Below are 21,308 nucleotides of genomic sequence, written 5' to 3'. Positions count from 1 at the left end.
TGATCTCTTTTTTCTTACATCTGACACCTGGGTCGCTAGAGCACAGTATGCATTCAGATTTTCAGCATTTGCACCTACAATTTTGGTTCTCCAAACTTCGTTGGAACAGCTACACAGAATGCTTTCAAAACCAAATCTGGACCAGTAAGATTAGAAACAGAGAAATAGATTTGGATGTGCTCATTGGCACAGACACCACGAAAGGAGAAGCTGAAGAGAAGGAGGCCAAGAACAAAACCTGAATGCAATTCATGATTCAAGGAGGTGGTATTAGATGAGCAAACGCTTCAGCAATATGCCGAATCCATTAGCAACTTCAAATCAGACAGACAGTCCCCATGGATTCATGTCACAAAACCTACATTTACAGGAAGACTATTCCCCTTTGCAGGAAAGGCTTACCAAGAATAAAAACCCTTGTAATGAAAACCAGCAAAGAGAATAAATTACCATACATTCTTTGTATTTCAGCTGCTCAGATAAAAATGTATGAGCTTCATGCTCTCTGCATGAGAACATTCCTGGATATCCCAATGACACCCTGACTGCAAACAAGGATGAAGAAGCTTTAATCCAAGCACATTCTCTCTTTTTGCTTACATAATCTATCTTTGCTGTTTTTCCTAATCAAGACAAAGTTGATCTTGAAATAGGAGGTTTGATTTTGTTCATCTTAACTCTTAATTAAAATTTTAAAAACTTAACAGTGAGGACATGTTTCCCCCTCCACATCTGCAGGGTAACAAGAGATCCATGTCATAAAGTATGTAGCAGGTATGTCTTCCAGAAAGCTCTCCTAAGGAAAAAAGTTTAGCTATCATTTTTCAAGCTTTATGATGTTTATGTAGTGAACAGAATTTTATTCATTTTTTGTTACATGCTGTAAAGCTACTATGTTTTACTTATTTTATATTTACCATCCAAATTGGAAGAATGGTCGTTATCTCTTAGTTCTCATAACTTCAGCTCTCAAAGAATTATGAATTTGGGACTAACTATTCAAATGTCCTGCAACACTCTTTCTCATGCTATTTTTTTATACTCTGGAATAACCGATTAAAAATCATCTTTACAGATACAGCAAATGTTAATCTTTTTGCTTACAGATATGCAACAATAGTAATGTGACTGGTTGCAGTGAAAATTACTGTTGTAGATTTATCTCGCTATTCTAATGAAATTAAAATTTAGAATTATTCCTTCCTACATTGTTCAAATAGTTTATTGCAATGATTTGGGATTTGAACTGTTAGCTATAACCTCTGGCTTCAGCAGTAAGATAACTGCTGTATGTATGTGTCCACATATTGTGTGTATGTAAACACCTGTATATTTACACAAACACATAAATGCTCCATTTTTTATGATTTTTCAGTTGTTTTAGTATTTTCCGTCACAGCGAAAATTAAATGCAGAACAAAAGTTTGCTCTTCTTGATTTCCTTTTCAGGCCCCTTGAAAATAGTGCATGGACTGTGAATAGCTCATGGGCCCCTCATTGAATTTTTCTGCTGTCACTGCCCATTAAACTTTGTCATTATGTTTTGTCAGAATTATATAGAGATTTTTTCCTCTGAGTTTGTAAATTGTTCATGATAACTTTGCAAGAGTCACTTGATGTGTTATCTTCAGCTTTGTAACCAACACTAACCATCTTGAAGTTTGTTTCTGAACACTAATTGCCTACTCTATCCTTCTGCTATTCACCACAATTTCTGACACCTTCAGATATTCCTCTGCCTCCATCTGTAAAGGCACAGGCTTCACATATCACTGCATTTGGTGTCTCCAAGATAAGCAGTGTAGATATACAACACATTAGATAGATCTTCTGCTCTTGGATAAGAAACACAATGATTTTAGTTTAAATCATCGTTTTCCCTCTTTCTTTACATTCAATCACAATGAACAACAAATGTTAACAGAATTAAATCAATAAAATTAAATTACATTCTGATTCTCAAACCTGGGCTAATAGTGAAATCTCAACAAAATACCTGAAAATATAACTTCTAACAGCTTAAGAAAACAAGCAGAAAACCACATTAACAAAAAGAATCTGAAAATACTTTCAGCTAACCATGAATCACTCAAATGTCTGAAAATACCATGTTTCAAGCAGGTTACTAAGCTCACCTCTTCTGGTACCTTTTGGCATGACAAAGATGTCACTGTGGGACAGACTGGGGAACTTAGGGGGAACCAACCTAAACACAAGCCAATTGCTCTTTCCAACATCATCCCCCTGCTCTTTTCTTTTTATGGTAACATGGACAGTAGAACTTGCTGTGAAAAGATCACAGGAAATGTTACTTACTTCATTACTCTATGACTTAATTATGATTAAATAGTTGGTGGGGGAGCTCATTACAGTAATTTTTTGGCTCCTGCATAATTCCTGAGCAATACGTGAAGGAGAGAAACTTACTATGCTGTGAATGAGCATCTGAGTGGATGCACAATGGTGCTGAATGCTACCTTCAGTGGGACACTATGCTGGAAGTGTCAATTCAGGTCCTAATTGCTTCTAGGGCAGCTGTCCATCAGGATCAGGACCATATTCCTTAAAATTCTCTACTGAAGATGCCATCAAAGTAACTTCAAAGTTTCCTACACACAGTTGGTATCTCACAGATGTATTTTAAGTCATCTATTATAATATGCTACCCAGGGTATTACTTGAACCCCTGATAAACTGAATAATTGCCTCAGCATGTTTGCCTGGAGCTTTCAAAATGCACTGGATGTGCAGACACAACATGCAAACCCCTTCAAAATGGTCCACGTGGCCAATGCCCATTCAAGAAGGTCCAACTTTCCTAACTGTCCAAAGGCAGAAATCAGGAAAATGTTTGGAAGATTTTTCCCTATTCTCTTGGAAACCATGAAAAAGAAATAGCCTAGATTCAGAACTACCTTTGAGATCTCCTCTACCCAGCTACATATTTACAAAAGTAAAGGCACTTTTTTTGACAGTCAGGTAAAAAAAAAAAAAACATCACCAAAACACACAGTGTACTGTAGGAACAGAGCAGGTCTGAAATATGTGTTAAAAGTCAAACTGACTTGTCTAGAACTGCTAATTTCAATTATGGCTACACTGAGATATGAAATCTTGGAGACAGCTGAAAAGCTCAGTACTGGGCACATCCCAGCCCAACAACTCCAAGTTCTCAGTCTGGATAAATTGTGAGGATGTGAATCTCATGAAAAATAAGGGTAGAGTTTATACTCACATTCCTGCAGGGAGTAAGTGATGAAGATTTTCTGTTACACTGGACAAAGGAGATCTCCACACTGCACTACTGCCACAGATGCAGCAAAAAAGAAGTCAGCCTTACTCCCTGGGGCTACAGCTCCCACCTCAGTGCAGCTGTCAGCCAACATCGAGCAGCTGCTCTTCAATATTACATAGCATATGTGCACAGAAAGCAGCCCTCACAGGGTGTCTGCAGGAGCTGCTGCTGCTTTGGTGGCCTTGCCTGAACCTGACAAGGTCCACAAGAGCAGCCCTGGAGGGGAAACTGCATTCTTCTACAAAGGAACTCAAGCGCTTCCTAAGGCACGACCTACCTTCCACTTGTGCGTCAGGACAGGCTCCTGCTGCCTTGGAAGCTCTGGAACACTGAGTAAAAGTGGTCTTTGGGCACATTTATCACTGCATTACACAGCCCCAGGGTGAAAACAGAGACAAAATGTAACTAGACAATCTTCTGGACTGCTGGACTTCCCAAGGAACTCCCCCACCAACCCTGCACTTTCCTGCTATTTTTTTTTTTAAGTAGTAAAACAAAACCTAAACTAGAATCCCCATTTTCTCTGTTCCTCCTCATTCTTTGAGGAAACAGCTATTAAATAAAAAGTTTTTATGTCTGTTTATTTTTGAAGAATGTAATTTCTTTTTGCTTTCAAGCCTTGTGTAGGTTTTTGGGGTTTTTTTGGTTTTTTTTTTTTTTTTTGGTCCAGTAAAAAAGATCTGTTCATATTACACATTAGCTCAGGCTGTCAGGTTTTATCTCAATTCCTAACTCCTTTTAGCTCAATGAAACAAAATCTGCACTAAGTTTATGCTCAGGTTCAGCAAAATGAATTCCTGACCCAGAGGTGATATAACAATATCACATTATCTTAGGGTCTACAGAAATTTATGTGTATAAGCATGTCAGTAAAGGGAAAAAAACATATAAACCCTGTCACTGGAAAGCTTAAAATACTTAAAGGTGCCCTCCTTTTGGACTTCTGGGGAGAAGGAAATGATACATCAAAACTTAAGCCTCCTGTCATGGTAGGAAATTCCATCCTCGTCAATCATCACTGTCCTGTGATACAGCAGAGAACATGGCCACAGTCTATTTGCAAATCTGTGCTGGTCTCTAAGAGGTCACAATACATACTGGATGCCCAGAAAAACAAAACTAAACAAATAATCAAACTAAAAATGGTTAAACTATTGGCCAACCAAAACTAAACACCAGAAACCATTCCTTCTGCCAGACAGAGCTGTCAAATTCTAGTTCACTTAAAGTATAAATGTTTCCTTAAGAGCAGTATGGATTTAAACTGTGCTTTATTGGTGACATTTACCAAAGTACTATGGTAATGCAGTCATTGGAATAGCTGGTATTTCCTTGCTTAACATCTTCCTCTATTCTCTGCTGAGAAGCTAAGGCAGAATAAACCTGTTAAATGTGACACTATTTCCAGTAACACATTTTCCCCCACAAAACTATGTCTAGTGTTTGTCTTTTTATAATCAGTCCAATCTGGAGCAATTTTTCTGCCCCAATACACTTTCAGGGAAGTCTCCTTTTCTAGTAACAGCATAATTCCCAACAGCATTAATAAAAACTTCAAGGGATAAGATTGAAGTTGCAGTGGAGACTTACATAATACTTTTCATTTTTCTGTAATAACAACATTCTGGGCCAAAGCTTTCATTAACTTTTGCATAAAGTCTTAGAAGGTTCTGAAATATTACAGGAGTGCTGCTTTAAAGCAAATGCCCAAAAGAAGAATGGAGGCACAAAGGATCAGTATCTTGAGAAATTCATACACTTGCAAGATGCCAACAGGACTCGGCCTGCAGTTTGTGAAATATCAGAACTGTGTGTCCAGCAGGACCAGGGCAGTGACTGTCCCCTGTACTCAGCACTGGTGAGGCCACACCTTGAATCCTGTGCTCAGTTCTGGGCCCCTCACTGCAGCACAGACCCTGAGGTGCTGGAGTGTGTCCAGAGAGGGTCAAGGGAGCAGGTGAAGGCTCTGGAGCACAAGTCTGAGGGAGCTGTGGGTGTTTAGCCTGGAGGAAAGAGGCTCAGGCCTCATCGCCCTCTCCAATTACCTGAAAGTACACAGGTAGGGTTGGTCTCTTCTCCAAGGAAAAAGCGATGGGATACGGGGAAATGGCCACAAGTTGTGCTGGGAGAGACTTAAATTGGATATTACAAAAAATTCCTTCATGGAAAAGGTTGTCAAGCACTGGAACAGGCTGCCCAGGGATATCGTACGTAAAAGAAGTCTAGGTGTGCAATTTAGGGACATGTTTTACTGGTGGACTTGGTAGTGCTGTGTCAATGGTTGGACTCAATGATCTTAGAGGTCTTTTTCAATCTAAATGATCCTGTGACAGGGAGGGAATGACATGGTGGTTGTGGTAACACTGAGGTAAATCAGTTTTGATGCAGAAGGTTCCATTAATTTAGATAATAAATAAATTTTTAAATTTTGATTTATTTTTTTCCCCTTGAGGAGAAAAAGAACATTGTTATGAACCACTCTCTTTTTGCTTGCAACTGGCTAAAACTTGGCCCTTTGTGATATTCTCCAACCAGGGCAGTCCTCCCTGCGTGCCCAGCTGAGCAGCCATCTCCCCAGGCCAGTAGAACTCCTGCAGGGAATGTAGATATGACAGAAGAAATGAGATGATCCTTTGCTGATTTACTGACAGCTGCTTGCAGAGGTGCTGTAACCTGTGCTGACAGAGACAGACTCGCCTGCTTAGGGGCCATGCCCAGAGCAGGACCTTCCCATGGCAGAAGCACATCAGCAGCAGCACAATATGAAATGCAGATGGGGCACTACTAAGCAGAGCCATGCTGGGAGACAGATTAAGCTGCAGAAATCTGCCTCAGAAGGCAGGTATGCTCTCACCCTATTACACAGTGTTCCTCAGATTCAACAGACCCCCAGACTAAGATTATATAAAGCTCATGAGAGAATGAGTCTGTTCTTCACACAAAGAACCAGAGCCCATTTCCACCTGGAGCCTCAGCCTGCAATATATTCCCAAGACATCTAGGTAGTACTACACATGCTAGAAAAAACATTTCCCATGTTTTCCATATGTATATATCAGATATCAGAGCAACCACATCAGACACCAGCTGGTAAATCTGATAGATAAAAGATAACTAATAGCCACTTCCATCTCTTGAAATGACTTCGGCTTTCTCTTCACACCCTACGGGCACCTGCATGCAATTATATCTGTTTATCTAAGCTAAAAAATTTCTCTGCAGAGCTCCAGCCATACACACACCCTCAAACCATAAGGGCTGCAGCATGCTCCTACTTTAACTAGTACATGCTAGATTTGGAAAGTATTTTTATGTGTTTCTTTTTTGTCAAAGCATCACATAGATTGGTTAGTATGCTGCTGTACTTCAGATCATCCTGAATAATTAATAGAGAGTTTGCCACTTCTTGAATATATTAGTGGTGAAGAAATATTGCTTGAACTTCTGAACTGTGATTGGCTTGCTCTAGAAGAGAAAATCCTTTCTCCTTTCATTATTTCTTACAACAATACGTTCAAAGAATTCTTCTGAACAAAAAGACAATATTGCGAACTAATAATGCTCATTAAATATAATAAATCTGCCTCTTTTGTTCTTCACATACTCAGTGCTGGAAAGCCTAAATACCAATTATAGAAGGAACATCTTAACAAAAATTCATCTCTCTCCCTCTCCTTCAGCAATCGTAATGCAGGCACTTACAATTTCAAAGCAATCCTAAAACAATCCTGGGCAAAGGCATTCTTAGGTGCAAATAAAAAAGTCAAAACTAGTGAAAAATCTAGAAGTGAAGAAGTCATGCAGGGTCTTCTCTGCAATCTCACAGTCTTTGCCAACTTCTGTAACTGTTCCTAACCAGCAATAAACAAATGGGAATAGGAGGATAGGGTTATCCCCAAGACCAGCATGGAGAGTGACACAAAACAGGTCGTGCCTACTCTTTGCCTTCGTTTCCTTATCTGACAAACAAGTCTTGCAACAAAACAATTTTTTTTAAACAAAACAAAACAAAAAATTCCAAGTAGTACTAAGGAATGTTTTTGTTCTGGTTGTTTTAAAAATTGTATTTACTACATCACAAGCACTGAGAGCAATATCTTCCCTTGCTAACAGAGGTCCACAGCTCTCCCCTGTGGACTCTCTCCTGTCTTCTCATGAAGTCCCCACTAATGCCTGAGGAAGGGCTACAACTCTGGAGGTGGCCCTGAAGTTCCAACATGCTAGTGGAAAACAAATTTTCCAAATTTTGCTACTACTTTTTATTCTTTCACTGTAGTTTGTTTACTAAATCAGAGGAAGCACAGAAGTCACATTCAGAAATAAAATGCAAAAAACTTGGAAATATGGACACATTGGATAAACAGGTGTTAAGTATGAAAAGCTTCAAAGTGTATTCCTGAAACCCCAACCAAAATGCACAAAGCCAACAAATCCTTACTGACTGCCTATTTATTGAACTTACCAGACACAAGTTTTCTGAACCTTCAGAAATAATTTTAGAAAGACAGAGAAACAATATTTCAACATTTTAGGACATTTAAATGCCCCTAGAGATATTGTTATTTGTGATTTTTACTTCATTCAAAGCAAGCTGTTTACTCGGTTCTAGTAGTTAAATTTGTATTTCTATAAGCAATTTATTGGCAAAAAGAGATCACATAATCAGAGTTACTATTAAAATAAGTCAAAGGCTGGTGACCAGGGATGAGTCTCTAAAACACTAGCAAGTTTGTAATAAAATACTATATAGCCTCAATGTCAACTCTCTAACACTCAATTTTAATTCCATTCTTTAAAAAAGAAATTGTAGCTTTGTGCATGTTGTGGTTGCTTGTGCGCAAGGCAGAGCACAGCCTACGTCCAGCTACATTCAGAATTCATCCTTTGATGCTTTAGGCCCCAATCCAATTTTTAGATAACTGATCATCTTGTAAAATGGAGTGCAGCATCTTGCCTTTAAAGCTTGCTTTATCTCGCTGTATTGGAAACATACTGGGAGAATAAAAATATATGTCTGCAGAAAGGATCTGTATGCACAGTGGGTGATAAATTATCCTGAAGATAGGCTATAAAGCTTTGATGGGTGAGAGGCATTCCACTCAGCTCCTCACGCTCTGCCCTGTGTAACAACAGCTGACATCTTTATCAGAGTGCTCCTATTCTGTTTCCATTATAATAAAATTCAGAATAACTTCACTGATCTGTGTATGTACAGAACTGCATTCCTGACTAACGAAAAGACCCATTTCTGTGAGAAACTTTATACTACAGACACAGCTTCCTAAAAGTGCTGTTCTTCCAGATAATAAAGGGAAAAAACAAACGTGTCCATACATCAATTAGCCACAGCCAAGGCGTTGTAATGCACTACTTGAAAGGCAATTTTTAAACTATAAAGTGGTTAAGTTACCTGTAAACCTGACCAGCCTACACATTTCAGCAACTTTTCGCTATTGTATGCTATATATGTATATTGCTCACTGTTTTACTTAACATAATAACTGTAAATTTTATTTAGCATACATATGCAGTGTAAACCACAGGCTCTTTGGTATGCACAGCACACTGTTCAATGCCCAAGGTCTTATATGAATAAACTGGGTGGGGGGAAACCCTAGTGTTTCCCCACTGCACAAAAAAAATAATGCTACAATACAAGCAGCTGCACGAAGTGCAGATTTGAGGTTGCTTTTACAACTACAAAGGCGGCCTTTCCTTATATTCACTTGGTCCAAATGTAAGCCACCATTCTCTCTGAGCCCAGTACTTCTCAGAGTGAAAACTATAAAAGCAGCTACTACTTCAGATTCTTAATGTATCTTTTGGCTTAATGTGCTCTTTTGGGATAGAAAGGAGATAAAAAATTAAAATAATATATAAAAATTACAAGATTCTCTTCTCACTGCAAATTTTAGTACCTAGTATGGTAAAAATACCTTTTATCTTTTCAGAACCTTTTAACTACCTCCAACATTGCTTAAAATGTATATACATACACATAGAGATTCAAATAGGTATAGATAGTCACAACAAAGACATCAACCCAGCAATAGGTCAGCTCAAAAGTAAAAGTGGGAAATATTTATTAATGAAAGGAATCAGGTAATTTAAAGCACAAACTCCCATCCACAATAAACATTTTAATAGCTATTAAAAAATGTGTAATGGAAAAATAGCATAGAAACAACAGGCTTGTGTAAAAACAACACACTGGTGTAAAAACCAGATTTTTTTTGTTGCTGTTCTTAACTGGATGGACTAGATCTAAATTCAAATCATGTCTCCACAGCTACGAGAAGAGTCTCACACAGCATCGTTCTTGCAAATTGCATCATCAAATAACATAATACTTTTCTCTCATGGTTGCTTGTTAATGGACACAAACATGAAGCTTCGTCTGACCTTGGTAATGTACAATTTCATTACTGAAAATGTACTGACCTCCAAAATAAAGACTCACAAAACTGAAGTGTAATATGCATTACGGGACCTAATCTCATAGTCTTCTAAATTTTCTGCATGAATAATTATTGTGCACTTCTTGTTTGCCACATCTTTTGCTTTAAGAGGGGTGATTAGTATAGTGGAGATATAGAAGAAGGCTTCTGTACAGCAGCTGCAGCAGCCACAGTAGCCCTCGGACCCACAGAGGCAATATGGCACAAAAGGAGTGCATGGGCAGCAGTGAAGCAGGACTGAGGGGCAGGGGGCTGGACTGGAAGATGTTTGAAGATCCTTTCCAACCCAAACCATTCTATGATTCTATAATTGTGCCTATCTCATATGAATGGTGTAAATTTGAAGGCAGAGGGCAAAGAAGAAGGCTAATGCTCCCATCTGAAGATGACCATGGAGGTGAGGTCAAGAGAGGTAAGGGTTATCTGTATAGCAGAGGTAAGGCTCTGACTGACTGGGTTTTGGAGAGCACTCCCACTACTATATTATATTTTTGCCTTGAAATTAGCTCACAACACTTGAAGATGCTCCCACCAGAGTTTTTTTCAATTACACAGTAAGTACATGCAACAATGCAAAGAAACACAAAAATAACCTCTCCTTTTTGCTTTGAAAGGTTAAGGTAAAGTACAAGAAGAGGGGAGTACAATTGTTATAAAATATTGCCTGAACACCTCTCTACTGGAAAGAATTACTTTTAGAGAGTCTTCAGTTTCCCAGATGAGGCATTTCTGTTTACATCCCTATCTGAAAGAACAGGAAATGAAGCTGCAAGCTTACTTTGTCAAGACAGGCGTGAAAAATGACACAACACAGACAAAACAGATATTTCCACATTTTGATGCATAGTTAGCTGCACATCTTTTATTAAAAACACAAGACACTAATCTAGTGTGCAACACACTTGTATCTTTGCACCACAGTAGGGCATGAAAGACAGTAAAGAAATTATTTTGGGAAACTGCACAAAGCTACAGGATTAGTGCAGAAGAAAAAGACCCTAGCAGAGACAGGCTGCAGGGAAGTACTAAAGCAAGGAACTAAGGAACTAAGCTTGGAGCTAAGGAACTCAGTGAATGCAGAAAACCTCCATGGCTAGCAGGTTAGAAGGAAAGGAGATATTCCAGCTGATACAGCAGCAGGAGATTGCCAGCTGTTGGCAAGAATCCTCTCCACAGTAATAATGTGAAGGTCCATCCCTGACCTCAGCCAGGCTGTGTTGAGATGTTTTCTGAGATGCAAATGCCAACATCATAAAACCCAGAGAATTAGATAAAAAACCAAAGGTTTCACTCAAAACAGTGAAAATTCAGGAACCTGTCAATTAGGACAGCAACGCCAGTCCAGTGTGCATATGGCTTACAGGAGGATATATGAACATACCTCTAGACTGTCTTTTTCTTCATCAACCAGAGACAAGCATAAGGCACACTAATGCAAAAAATCAATAGTATCATGCCAGTTCCTATTGGGAGGGAGTGGGAGGAGCAAAGAGTCTCAATGGTAGTTAAGATTATTTCAGAGGAGAAAAAAACCACTAGCCACTAGTTCCATTGAATGATGGAAGCATGAAATAATTAGGATGGCTATGATGTATTAGATTATTGATTATTCACAGGGCAACTGTATTTAAGTGGAACAACAACTCTCATCAGTGAGTAACTAAATTAGTGCCCAGATCTGTCTAATAAAGACATCAGCAGACAAAAAGGTTGCTCTGCTCACACCAGAAAAAGAGAGTACACTGACTTTCAACCTGATAAACATGTAATAGAGCTACCAGAAGAGAAACATTTTATACAAACGAGAAAAACAGGCATTACCCGGCATAGATTTGAAAGAGAAGCAAATCTACTGAGAGGATGATTAATAAATATTTAAGTTTCTATGTTTTGAACAACGTGACCCCACTGAGCAATCTAAATAAAAGGAAAATGCTTATATAAGTTTGATTGCAGTATTTGTCTCTTTTCCTATTACTGATCTCATTGTATTAGCATGCTACCTTCTCATACATCTGCAAAATAAAACAGTAATTGATTTTAAGCTATGCTGACTAATAATCAAAGACAGCTGATAAAAATTGTTTAATTCACACATGGATGTATATCCAGCTGCACAGTAACAGCCATTAAATATTTCACAGCACCCAAGATAAAAAACAGAAGCTTCTTATTTGCAGACACATAATGCTATTACAATGTTGGAAGTTTCCATCAAAACACTGAGCTAAAACCCCAAATCAACCATTTTACACAGAGAAGGAAAAAATTACCAAACATAACAGATTAAAAAAAAAAAAAGTTATTTTTAGAAAATAAGGTATGTTCATTTCTGAACAGTGAAGGTGCATTAGGCAGGTTTTCACATATCTATCTGCATTAACAATCACACAGGACTCAGGGTAGTATTTTAAAGTTCCAAGCGGTAAAATGAGAGACTGCAAAGATTTACAGTAAGATAAAACGCATATTGCTCTAGCAGGCAAATTAACTTCCAAAGTGTGATATGAGAGTGCAGCCCGAAAAAACACACGCTGCTATCCCCTTCTTCATCACATCCAACAGCCTTTGGCATGTAAAGCACAGGTAAAAATAGCTCACAAAGGACATGAAACAACAGAAATTCGTCCTGGATACAGGTCCAGGACAGCAGTGTCAGTTGTTCCCAGTAAGGCAGAGCGTGCACTGACCCAGGAGGAATGCCTCTCAGCAGTTAGCACAAATACAAAACGACAACACCACACAATAACTTTAGCACTTCACTTGGGAAAAAAATCCTCCTTCTAGCAATAAGAAAAAAAAAAAAAGAAAAAAAAAAAGAAAAAGATAAAAAAACCCTGGGATTATCTTCCTAGCAGAACCACAGCCTGGGACATGTAGGAATGTTAACTGAAAGAGCTCCTACACACTCCTGTATCAGGAGTTCTTTGTTGCCTGACAGTACATTGGAAGGACGGTCATATTTAAAAGTAAAAAAATCAGGCTGTGTCTCTGGAAGGACGCAACGGAGCCCCTGGTTGAGTAAGAAGGAAAGCACGTTACCTTTAGCAAGTCTCCTCAGGATCTGACAGCGGCATTTAAAAGAGACAGCTATCATTCTGGCTGCCTGCCTCCCCTGGCAAAGCGTGCTCGGGGCTCTGCTTGGGTGAATGCAGCAGCAGCCTGTGAATTCCTCCTCCCGCACATACCAGGCAAAAGGTAGCTCCGGCGGGGAGTGACAAAGCTTAATTCCTCTTGGCTGATGCAGAGATCAGCTCCGTGTCATCTGGCAAAGCTGTGTCATTCACTACTAGCGCCGTCACCACCACCTGCACGAGGAGATGCAGGCTTGGAAAGCCATATTTCTTTACAGGCTAGAAAGCATCTAGCTGCACACACAGACGCGGATATTAGAGGGACACATCCCCCAGCCTCTCGCATTCCCTGACCCTGCAGGGAGTGATGGTTGCTGTGCCAGGCAAAGGGCCCCACATTTCAACAAGACATGGTGATTTTTCTCCTCCTTCCTGGTATCTATCCTTTCCCTTAGTGTTTCCTAGGAATAAATAGGGCAAAAACACCAGGAATCCTACTTCTGGGAGAGAAGGAGCCCATTTCAAATGGAAATATTCTAATCAAAGCACATTAAAGATTTAATCCTACTGATCTATAAGGAAGAAAAAAGAAGAAGCCTGATTTGATAACCAGGAAAGCTTTTTGACAATTGTAGACAAGTATATTACAGCCGGTGAAGCACAGACCACAGGGGGAGGGAGAGAGTGGAGGGAATTGATGGATTGCTCTGTGTGGGCAGGACCACCAAGCATTTGATCACACCAAAATAAAATTATGCTGAATAGAAAACACACAGTGAATCGAGTTTTCTGCCTTCACTAAAGGGAGAAGAGAGCAGATTTTAGAGCAGCTGAATTGGCCAAATATTGCACCATGTGTAAGATTTCTTCAGCTCACAAGGAGTTTTATGCCCTCTCAAGTCGATTCAAACAGCAAATTAATCTGCTTTTAGAATTCATTCAGAAAATTATGAAGTAGAGCATACCACTTAAACAAGAGTTCCATACCACCTTTATGGACAAAACTCATACCCATTCTAAAAACCAAGCAAGGAAACCAAAATATTCCATATAGAGTTCTTCCCATCAAATCTATGCATAAACCTCGAGTCCCGCACCAGATACTCTCCTTTAAGACAAGAGAGAATTACTTCTTTCTCAAGATTTATGCTTCACTTGAATGATATATTTAAAACTGTCTTCATATATTCTGTCTCACTCACATGCTTTGATTACAAAATTGCTTGGTTTCTCTTCTACCATCTTTTATCCATCACTGTATTTAATGTTATGGTCCAGTGTCATGATGCACTGGTCTTCTACCAGCAGCTACAGCAAGCCAGGAGGAAGCACGGACAGCTCTCACACTCTGAGCTATTCCTCTCTCCCTTCCTCTCTTCACTGCATCAGCAGCTCTGTGCTTCCCACAGTCCAGCTCCAACTACTATTACTATTGCTTTTCTTATTTTTGTTTTATTGGTTAGAGCAACAACCATATTTCCAAGGGTCACTCCATCAGCACCATTGCAATTGCCTAGACAGAGCTGGTGAAAATTGATTTTATTTCATTGTCATTAAAACCAGATGGGGGTAATCGAGTCATCTGTTCACCAACCCTGTTATTGCTTCTTGTAGCTGCTCCTGTACCAGAGAGCCATAAAACCCAGCCAGTGGAACAGTAGATGCACCTGAAGGTGTGAACTGATGGCTCCATCCTCATAACCACAGACCTCTGGCCAAGGATGGACAGGGCATACAAGGAGGGGTGAAACCAGTGGGTGAAGGTAGAGGTTTACATCAGTGTAATTCAGCAGTTCAGAAAGAAAACAAAATCTTGGGAGTATTAGGCAGAGGAAAGGGGAGAGGAGTTGTGTGTTCTTGTTCTCCCATAAAGTGGCTCTCTCTCTCTCTGCCAATATGCTTTTAGACAAAAAAAATTTGCCACCACCCTTTCTTGCCACCTCCTGCTCAGGTAACAGGACTTCACAACAATAATACCAATAAATACCACCCCATACCTGTTTTCTTTTCTCCCTGCTCCCCTGAAAAATCTGTTCCAGAAACCAAAGGCTATGGCTCAGCACACAGGGCCTGTTCACAGCTCTTTCAGGTTTGAGATGCCAATGCTGCCTGAACTTGCTGCTCTCCTTCTGCAGATTAGCATCCAGAATCTTTTTTACAGCCTTTTCATCTGCCAGATGCCTGTCCTCAATGCCACAAACCTTGCTGGACCCAGGCAGACCAGTTTGAACACTTGCGCTTAACTCATGGGCCACCAGATGATACTGCCAAGATGATAGTTTGGCTGCCCTAACGTTTGTCCTTTGATCCTTCCCAGTCAGCTGTGGGGTCAGCACTGTCTACTCCGGGCAGTAAGGTCTCCAGTCCCACCTCTCTGGATATGGACCTTGACACCACCTGCCAGCATCGGGGCCGGGTGAGCCTGCAGTGTTCCTTCTGCCCTTCAAAAGAAGATGATTTTGGTGAGCAGGTCTCAAATCAAGAGTCCACTTTTGCGCAATTTTAATCAATACAATCATTGAAGACTTCTGCTGGGCAAAAAATGGCAAGAGGTTGTAGCTACACCACGAGGAAGAACTTCTTGCTTGCCTTTGTGATCTGACTTCATGACTTACCCTGGTTCAGCTCCTTTGACAGAGGGTGCAAAACAGAGGATACTTACAGAGCTAAGAGGCTGCAAAAGACAGACTTCAACACTGGAGAAAAATCAAGCCTTTAGGTAAGGAAATGCTGAGTCCCAACAGGATTAAGTAGAAATGTGTAAAACTGTAATAATTGTACAGAAACTGTGATATATATGCAAAATCAGCAGCAGACTTGGTCAGACAAAGCTTACTAGCAGTGAAAGGATACATGCATTCCTTGATCCAAAAAGCTTATTGTATTGTTTACTACTAGATTATGGTGTGTATGTTAAACAGCCTCTGAAGCACTGCAATAGTCACTTCCAACCAAGTAAATAGGACAATTTTTTGCTTTTGTTTCTTCAGACAATTTTTCTGTCCTTGCCAAGGGAGGTTGTGTACAGATTTGAATTTCTCAAAAAGGTTTCAGAAGACAAAGAAGCCATACTTCAAATACAACATGGAACATAATGATCTATTGTATGTACTGCATATTTTTTCCTTATTTTTAATAGGTCTGGAAAAGATCCACTTTTTGGAACAATTTCTAAAATATTCACTCATGACAGACATGGTTTTATCACCTTCTTTCAGGACAACAATCATGAGAATTAACAGAACTGTTCTTGTCCAAAGTCCAACTCCTGAAATTAATTTAACTATACCTCATATATTAATACATATATATTTTTACCACAATAACTATTTAGTGATTTTTTAAATGTTTCAACATTTCAAAGACAGCCATCATTTGCTGAAGTGTCATTAATTCTACTCTGCAGCTGGAATTAACTGGTTTCAGGAGGAAAAATGGGGGAGGAGGTAAAACCAAAAAGGTATCTAACATCAGGAGATCAAAAACCCTCAGACATACTAAAAAATTATTTATAGTCTATATAACACAGCTTAAACTCTTAGCAATTATATTTCTTCCTTATTAATTAATTCAGCTACATATTTTGTCACAATTTTCTCTGGACTCATCTGTAAAAATCTTTTTTCATTGTGATCCTTCTAGCAGTAGCATGAATTTGTATCACTTTTATTGCTGCACTCACTCCTTTTTTCAGGAGTCTGAAAGATTATTTATAAATCTAGAATATATATAACACACAAATGCTTTATCAACTGAATTTTTATTCATAAGTACTCAGTAGAAGGCCCCTAGATGAAAGAAGCTTATATTTTCATGCAATAAGACAGACAGTGTAATATATGTATCCTATTTAACACAAACTTCAGGTTAATCTTATCAGATCACATTAGCTGAAATAAATGAATCAAAAAATTTTACTATCTATTACACTTTTCTGTAGGATAAAAAAAAGTAATGAAATTTCTCTAAATTAAATTGAAGATTACAATCTTTATACAGGGTGGCATTTAGATACAATGAGGAAATTTCTGTAAAGAACCAGTATTCAATGAAGAGTACAAATTCTGCAAAATACGAAATTGTGTTTGGAGGGGGGGGGGAAATGTTTTCAAAAAATGAGCTTTGTATGCAGAGTACACACCCTTCTGTTTCACAGGAATATCTATACCTGGAAGGCAACCTACAAGTACAATTCCATTCATGCTGTATCAAACATTTCCTTTCATACAGTGACTGAACAACACCTTAAAACCATTTCCACACCATCCCCTCTTTCACTTGTCAGGGGATTTGTCCACATGAGCTCCTACAATTGGTTTTGGATGTCACGTGCTCCTGTTTTAAGTTTGTGTGTGGCCACACAGAAGCAGATGCACCACAGAGAACTCACTTGTATCAGTCAAACATGAAAGCAACGAGAAAGCAATGCAGCTATCGAATGCTTCATGTGTCAGGAAGACACAGTGATATCTGCTGGATCTTCCTGCATAAGAAAATTGAAATGAAATATTATGAAATCTGAACGCATAAAGATTTTGTACAAGTCAGTATTTTGTTCCATCATTTTACAAGTTACTGCTGGCATCTACCACATTAGTCAAATTGAAAGTCAGATTTTTAAGGAACAAAGAAACTTAATTTAGCTCTGAAAATAACAAATTGCTATATGGATACCTTGAAAACTAAAACATTTCCACTATAGTATTTGATACAAACTTGTAACAATATGAGGAATGCCTATCTGAACAAAATTTTTGCAGGCTCAGTTAGTCCAGCATTTTGCAATGAATATTGCTCTATTATCAAGATTCCCCTTCACTACAGGGAGAAGGAATAAAAAGGCAAGTGAAATAAAGACACCCTGTTATTCCCCAGTGCTCAGATTATCAAAAAAGACAACTTGTCAGCTTTGCATAATTTGGAGGATCTTGTAAATTTACATTTTTATTAAATCAACTGCAGCAGCTATTTCCTAGCTTTATAACCACCTCTGCAACACTGATGGGTAATTTCATTCAGGCATTGCAGCAGAATGCTTTACAGGTCATTAAGAGTCATAAAAGCTGCTCTGGCTTCAGAAGATCCTCACTGGAGAACATGTCAGGTACGAGATACGGCATGTTGCAAAGCAAGGACATGTGTGTGTTGGAAGTGGTTAACAGAAGACAAGAATACATCTGGTAAAGATCTAAGTTGATGCCAAAACACTACTGCATAGCACCATACATGTATTTTAGCTTCATTGCCTAGGAAGAGATTAGGAAAAATAATTTAGGGGCCTTTTAAGTTAAAAACCCCAAAAATCTTCTTTTATTGGCTCCAAGCAATGTTAACCTTTTTGAATCAGTAGGTATTAAATAAGTGGTGATAAAATCAGTCAATATTGCCACATCCTGGGATGGCTTTTATTGAAGTGTTTTACTGCACAGCAGATTCACATTTTAATTTACTTTTTTAAAAGTCTGATTTAACAATATATTTTTTAAAATTTATAATGCAGTATTAAAGGAGAGAGAATACATACATCTTTTCTACATGAAAATAACTCTCCACTGAACATTACCCTTTAGCACAACCTAAGGTACAGCATTGCCTACATTACCCTTTACAAGAATCTCACACCAGAGCTTTACACAAAAATCTTTATGTTACCAGTCTGTTTCAATTGCTGGCAAAAATTAAACTTGTCCTTTTCAGCGAAATTGTGTTGATATACAAAGGTTAAGAGATCTTTCTTACTAGAAAAAGAGCTTAAAAAACCTTTGAGTACAACTTTGACTTTTAACTTCATTTCAGCTACTGGCAAACACACTAGTAGCTTTTTCCACCCTTTCTAAGCCACAAATATTTGCTTAAAAATAATTACAGATTTAAAAGACTTGGAAAATGTGAAGATGCCATATACACTATGAAAATTAGAAACTTCAGTAGCACAAGTATGTTGTAGTCTCTCAAAGGTAACTTCAAGTATAGTCACAACCAGTTGAGATTTGTTTCAGAAACAAGTCACCATCATCATCTTTGCCTGGTTTGGGTTGGCACAGGCCTTAAACATCATCTAGCTTCAGTCTCCTGCCACCCACTAGATCAGGTTGCTCAGAGCCCCATCCAACTTGGCCTTGAACACTTCCAGGGATGAGGCATCCAAAACTTCTTTGGGAATCCTGTTCCAGAGTGTCACAACGCTCACTGTAACAAATTCTTATGTCTAACTTAAATCCCTCCTCTTTTAGGTTAAAAAGGTTCCCCCTAACTCCATCACTATCTGTCCATGCAAAAAAAAAAAAAAAAAAGCCATCTCTTTTGTTAAGCTCCCTTTAATTACTGGAAGGTGCTCTAAGGTCTCCCTGAAGCGTTCTCTTTTCCAGGCTGAATAACCTGAGATCTCTCAGCCTTGTCTTCACAGAAGAGGTGCTCCAGACCTTGGGCTGGGCTTCTGGACTTGCTCCAGACCCATGTACTCCTTACACTGAGTGCCCCAGAGCTGGGTGCAGTAGAGTCTCACCAGGGCAGAGCAGAGGGGCTGATCCCCTCCCTGGCCCTGCTGCCCCCTGCTTTGGATGCAGCCCAGGATGTGCTGCGAGCTCACATTGCTGGGTCATGTTGAGCTTCTCATCACCAGCATGCCCAAGTCCTTCTCAGCAGGGCGGCTTGCAATCCTTTCTCTGCCTGGCATGTACTTGTGCCCAGGATTGCCTCCACCCATGTGCCCCTTGCATCAAGTCTTGTCACAAAATCAAGAGCTTATGGATCAGGTATCGCTTCATTTCTAGTACGGACACAAATCTGTACCCTTTCTTTGGTTTGGTTTACAATGACAGAAGAGAGTGCTCACTTTCTGGAGCATTACTAATAATTTGTCCTTGCATCTTCTGAACTGACTGTAAAGAACCTGAAATATGTCAAAATAAAATGAAATAAATCAAATCCAAAGTAGTCTGTCTGCCCTGTCAGCAGCAGAAGCAGCAGTGGAAGCACTAGGTACTTGCTTTCCAGGATGATGTAGGTCCCATGGAGAGAAACAGCAAGTAACCACCCCGATCATTGAACATAATCAGCCCAGCATGGTCTCCTGCCAGCCACAGGCATATAATTACAGGCTTGGGGATTTAACGTAATCTCAAAACTAAAGGATGACTCTGTCTTACAAGTAGCTTCCACATGCTGCACTACATGGTTAAAGACTCCTGTAATTACAATTTCTGTAAGGCTTGGTACTTTGTAGAGGTTTTTTTTAATTAATTAAAATGATGACCTTCCAACTGCTACATCAACCTCTAACAAAACAAAGCTAAGCATTCCCTCAAAAGTACCATACTGGAAGTGGAGACTCTCTCTTAGCAGAGACTTAGCAGAAAACAGCTGCTTCTACTCTGACTAAAAAAAAAAAAAAAAGAAAAGATTTTGATTCTACTAAAACCACTTGAACAAAAGTGGAATTACTGTATCTTTGTCTAACTATCCTGCTTTGTTCCCACATACTTATCAACATATTAAGCAACCGTGAAATTGGAATATCACACTAGAAAATAAAATGTGTATTTGGAGGTATGAGTCTAGAATATAAAGTCATTTACTCTACTACCACGTATTTTTTAGGAATTAACTCCACAAGTTTTTACGTACAAGTCTTTATATTCAAGATATGGTCAAAAAGGATGGCAATGGAACATTATAGCTCTAGAGATGCAGCAGAAAGAAAGAATGGCACAAGCAGTTTTGACTGACAATAGTTTCAAGCCTTTGCAAGATGAAGGGAAATGGTGATTCATTGATACCTACCATGTGCAAGCTGCAGGAAGACATAGCAGCAGCTGCTTTACCAGAACAGAATGGATTTCTGTACTGAAATCACACTGGTGCACAGTGCTCAGCTGCCAGCCAACTGGCACCCACCAGTGCACTTTCCCAGCCACATGAACTATTCCATCCCAGAAGTAGAACTGGTACTGGGAGAACCAGGGAGTGTATCCCAGAATATATGATGACTAAAAAAACAACCGAGGAGATAATTTCAAGAAAAGCCAACGACTTGCAACTGTGACAAGAGGTTTAATGCAATCATTGCTTGTATAATTGGGGGCAGACTGAGAACAAGAATAGAAAACATCGCTACATGCCTTGCATACAGAGACCTACACTAGAACCCAAAATTCAGCTCTGCCACATGTGATGGGGTTTGCTCACCTTAGATTTGTTTTTTAAAGTCTGGAAAACTGAACAGGGGGCAGAGAAGAGCACCAAGAGTAATTTGACCAATAAAAAAGTCTTGTGCAGTGCCAGCCTCAGAAAGTATAATACTGGATTGGGAGAGTTAGGACAGTGACCTGACTAGAGAGCGCCTAAGAGCTGTCATGGGATGGACACATCGAGTGTTCCAGAGCTTCTACATCACTTGATAGACAAGTGTTAAAATTCAAACAAATCACTTCCTGATTGGAAGCTCTACTGACAGATAAAACTACCAAAATGGTTCAGGAA

General features: G+C 39.2%; 1 protein-coding gene across 10 annotated transcripts in view; it reads right to left on the bottom strand.

Annotated features, from left to right (window-relative positions):
* Nucleotides 1–21,308, bottom strand: part of GRIP1 (glutamate receptor interacting protein 1) — a 308,043-nt gene that overhangs the window by 137,766 nt on the left and 148,969 nt on the right. For 2 of the 10 annotated variants that reach the window (XM_058023638.1, XM_058023645.1), the window contains exon 1: nucleotides 12,796–13,045. The exons of the other annotated variants lie outside the window; for them this stretch is intronic. In XM_058023638.1, the coding sequence (XP_057879621.1) occupies nucleotides 12,796–12,850 (55 nt within the window). In that variant the 5' untranslated portion in view covers nucleotides 12,851–13,045. Of the gene's footprint in view, nucleotides 1–12,795; nucleotides 13,046–21,308 lie in introns of those variants that run through there. 10 annotated transcript variants of the gene reach the window in all.

This window comes from Melospiza georgiana, chromosome 4, assembly GCF_028018845.1.
Source record: "Melospiza georgiana isolate bMelGeo1 chromosome 4, bMelGeo1.pri, whole genome shotgun sequence".
Lineage (NCBI taxonomy): Eukaryota > Metazoa > Chordata > Aves > Passeriformes > Passerellidae > Melospiza > Melospiza georgiana.
This window is presented reverse-complemented; position numbering and strand designations above follow the sequence as displayed.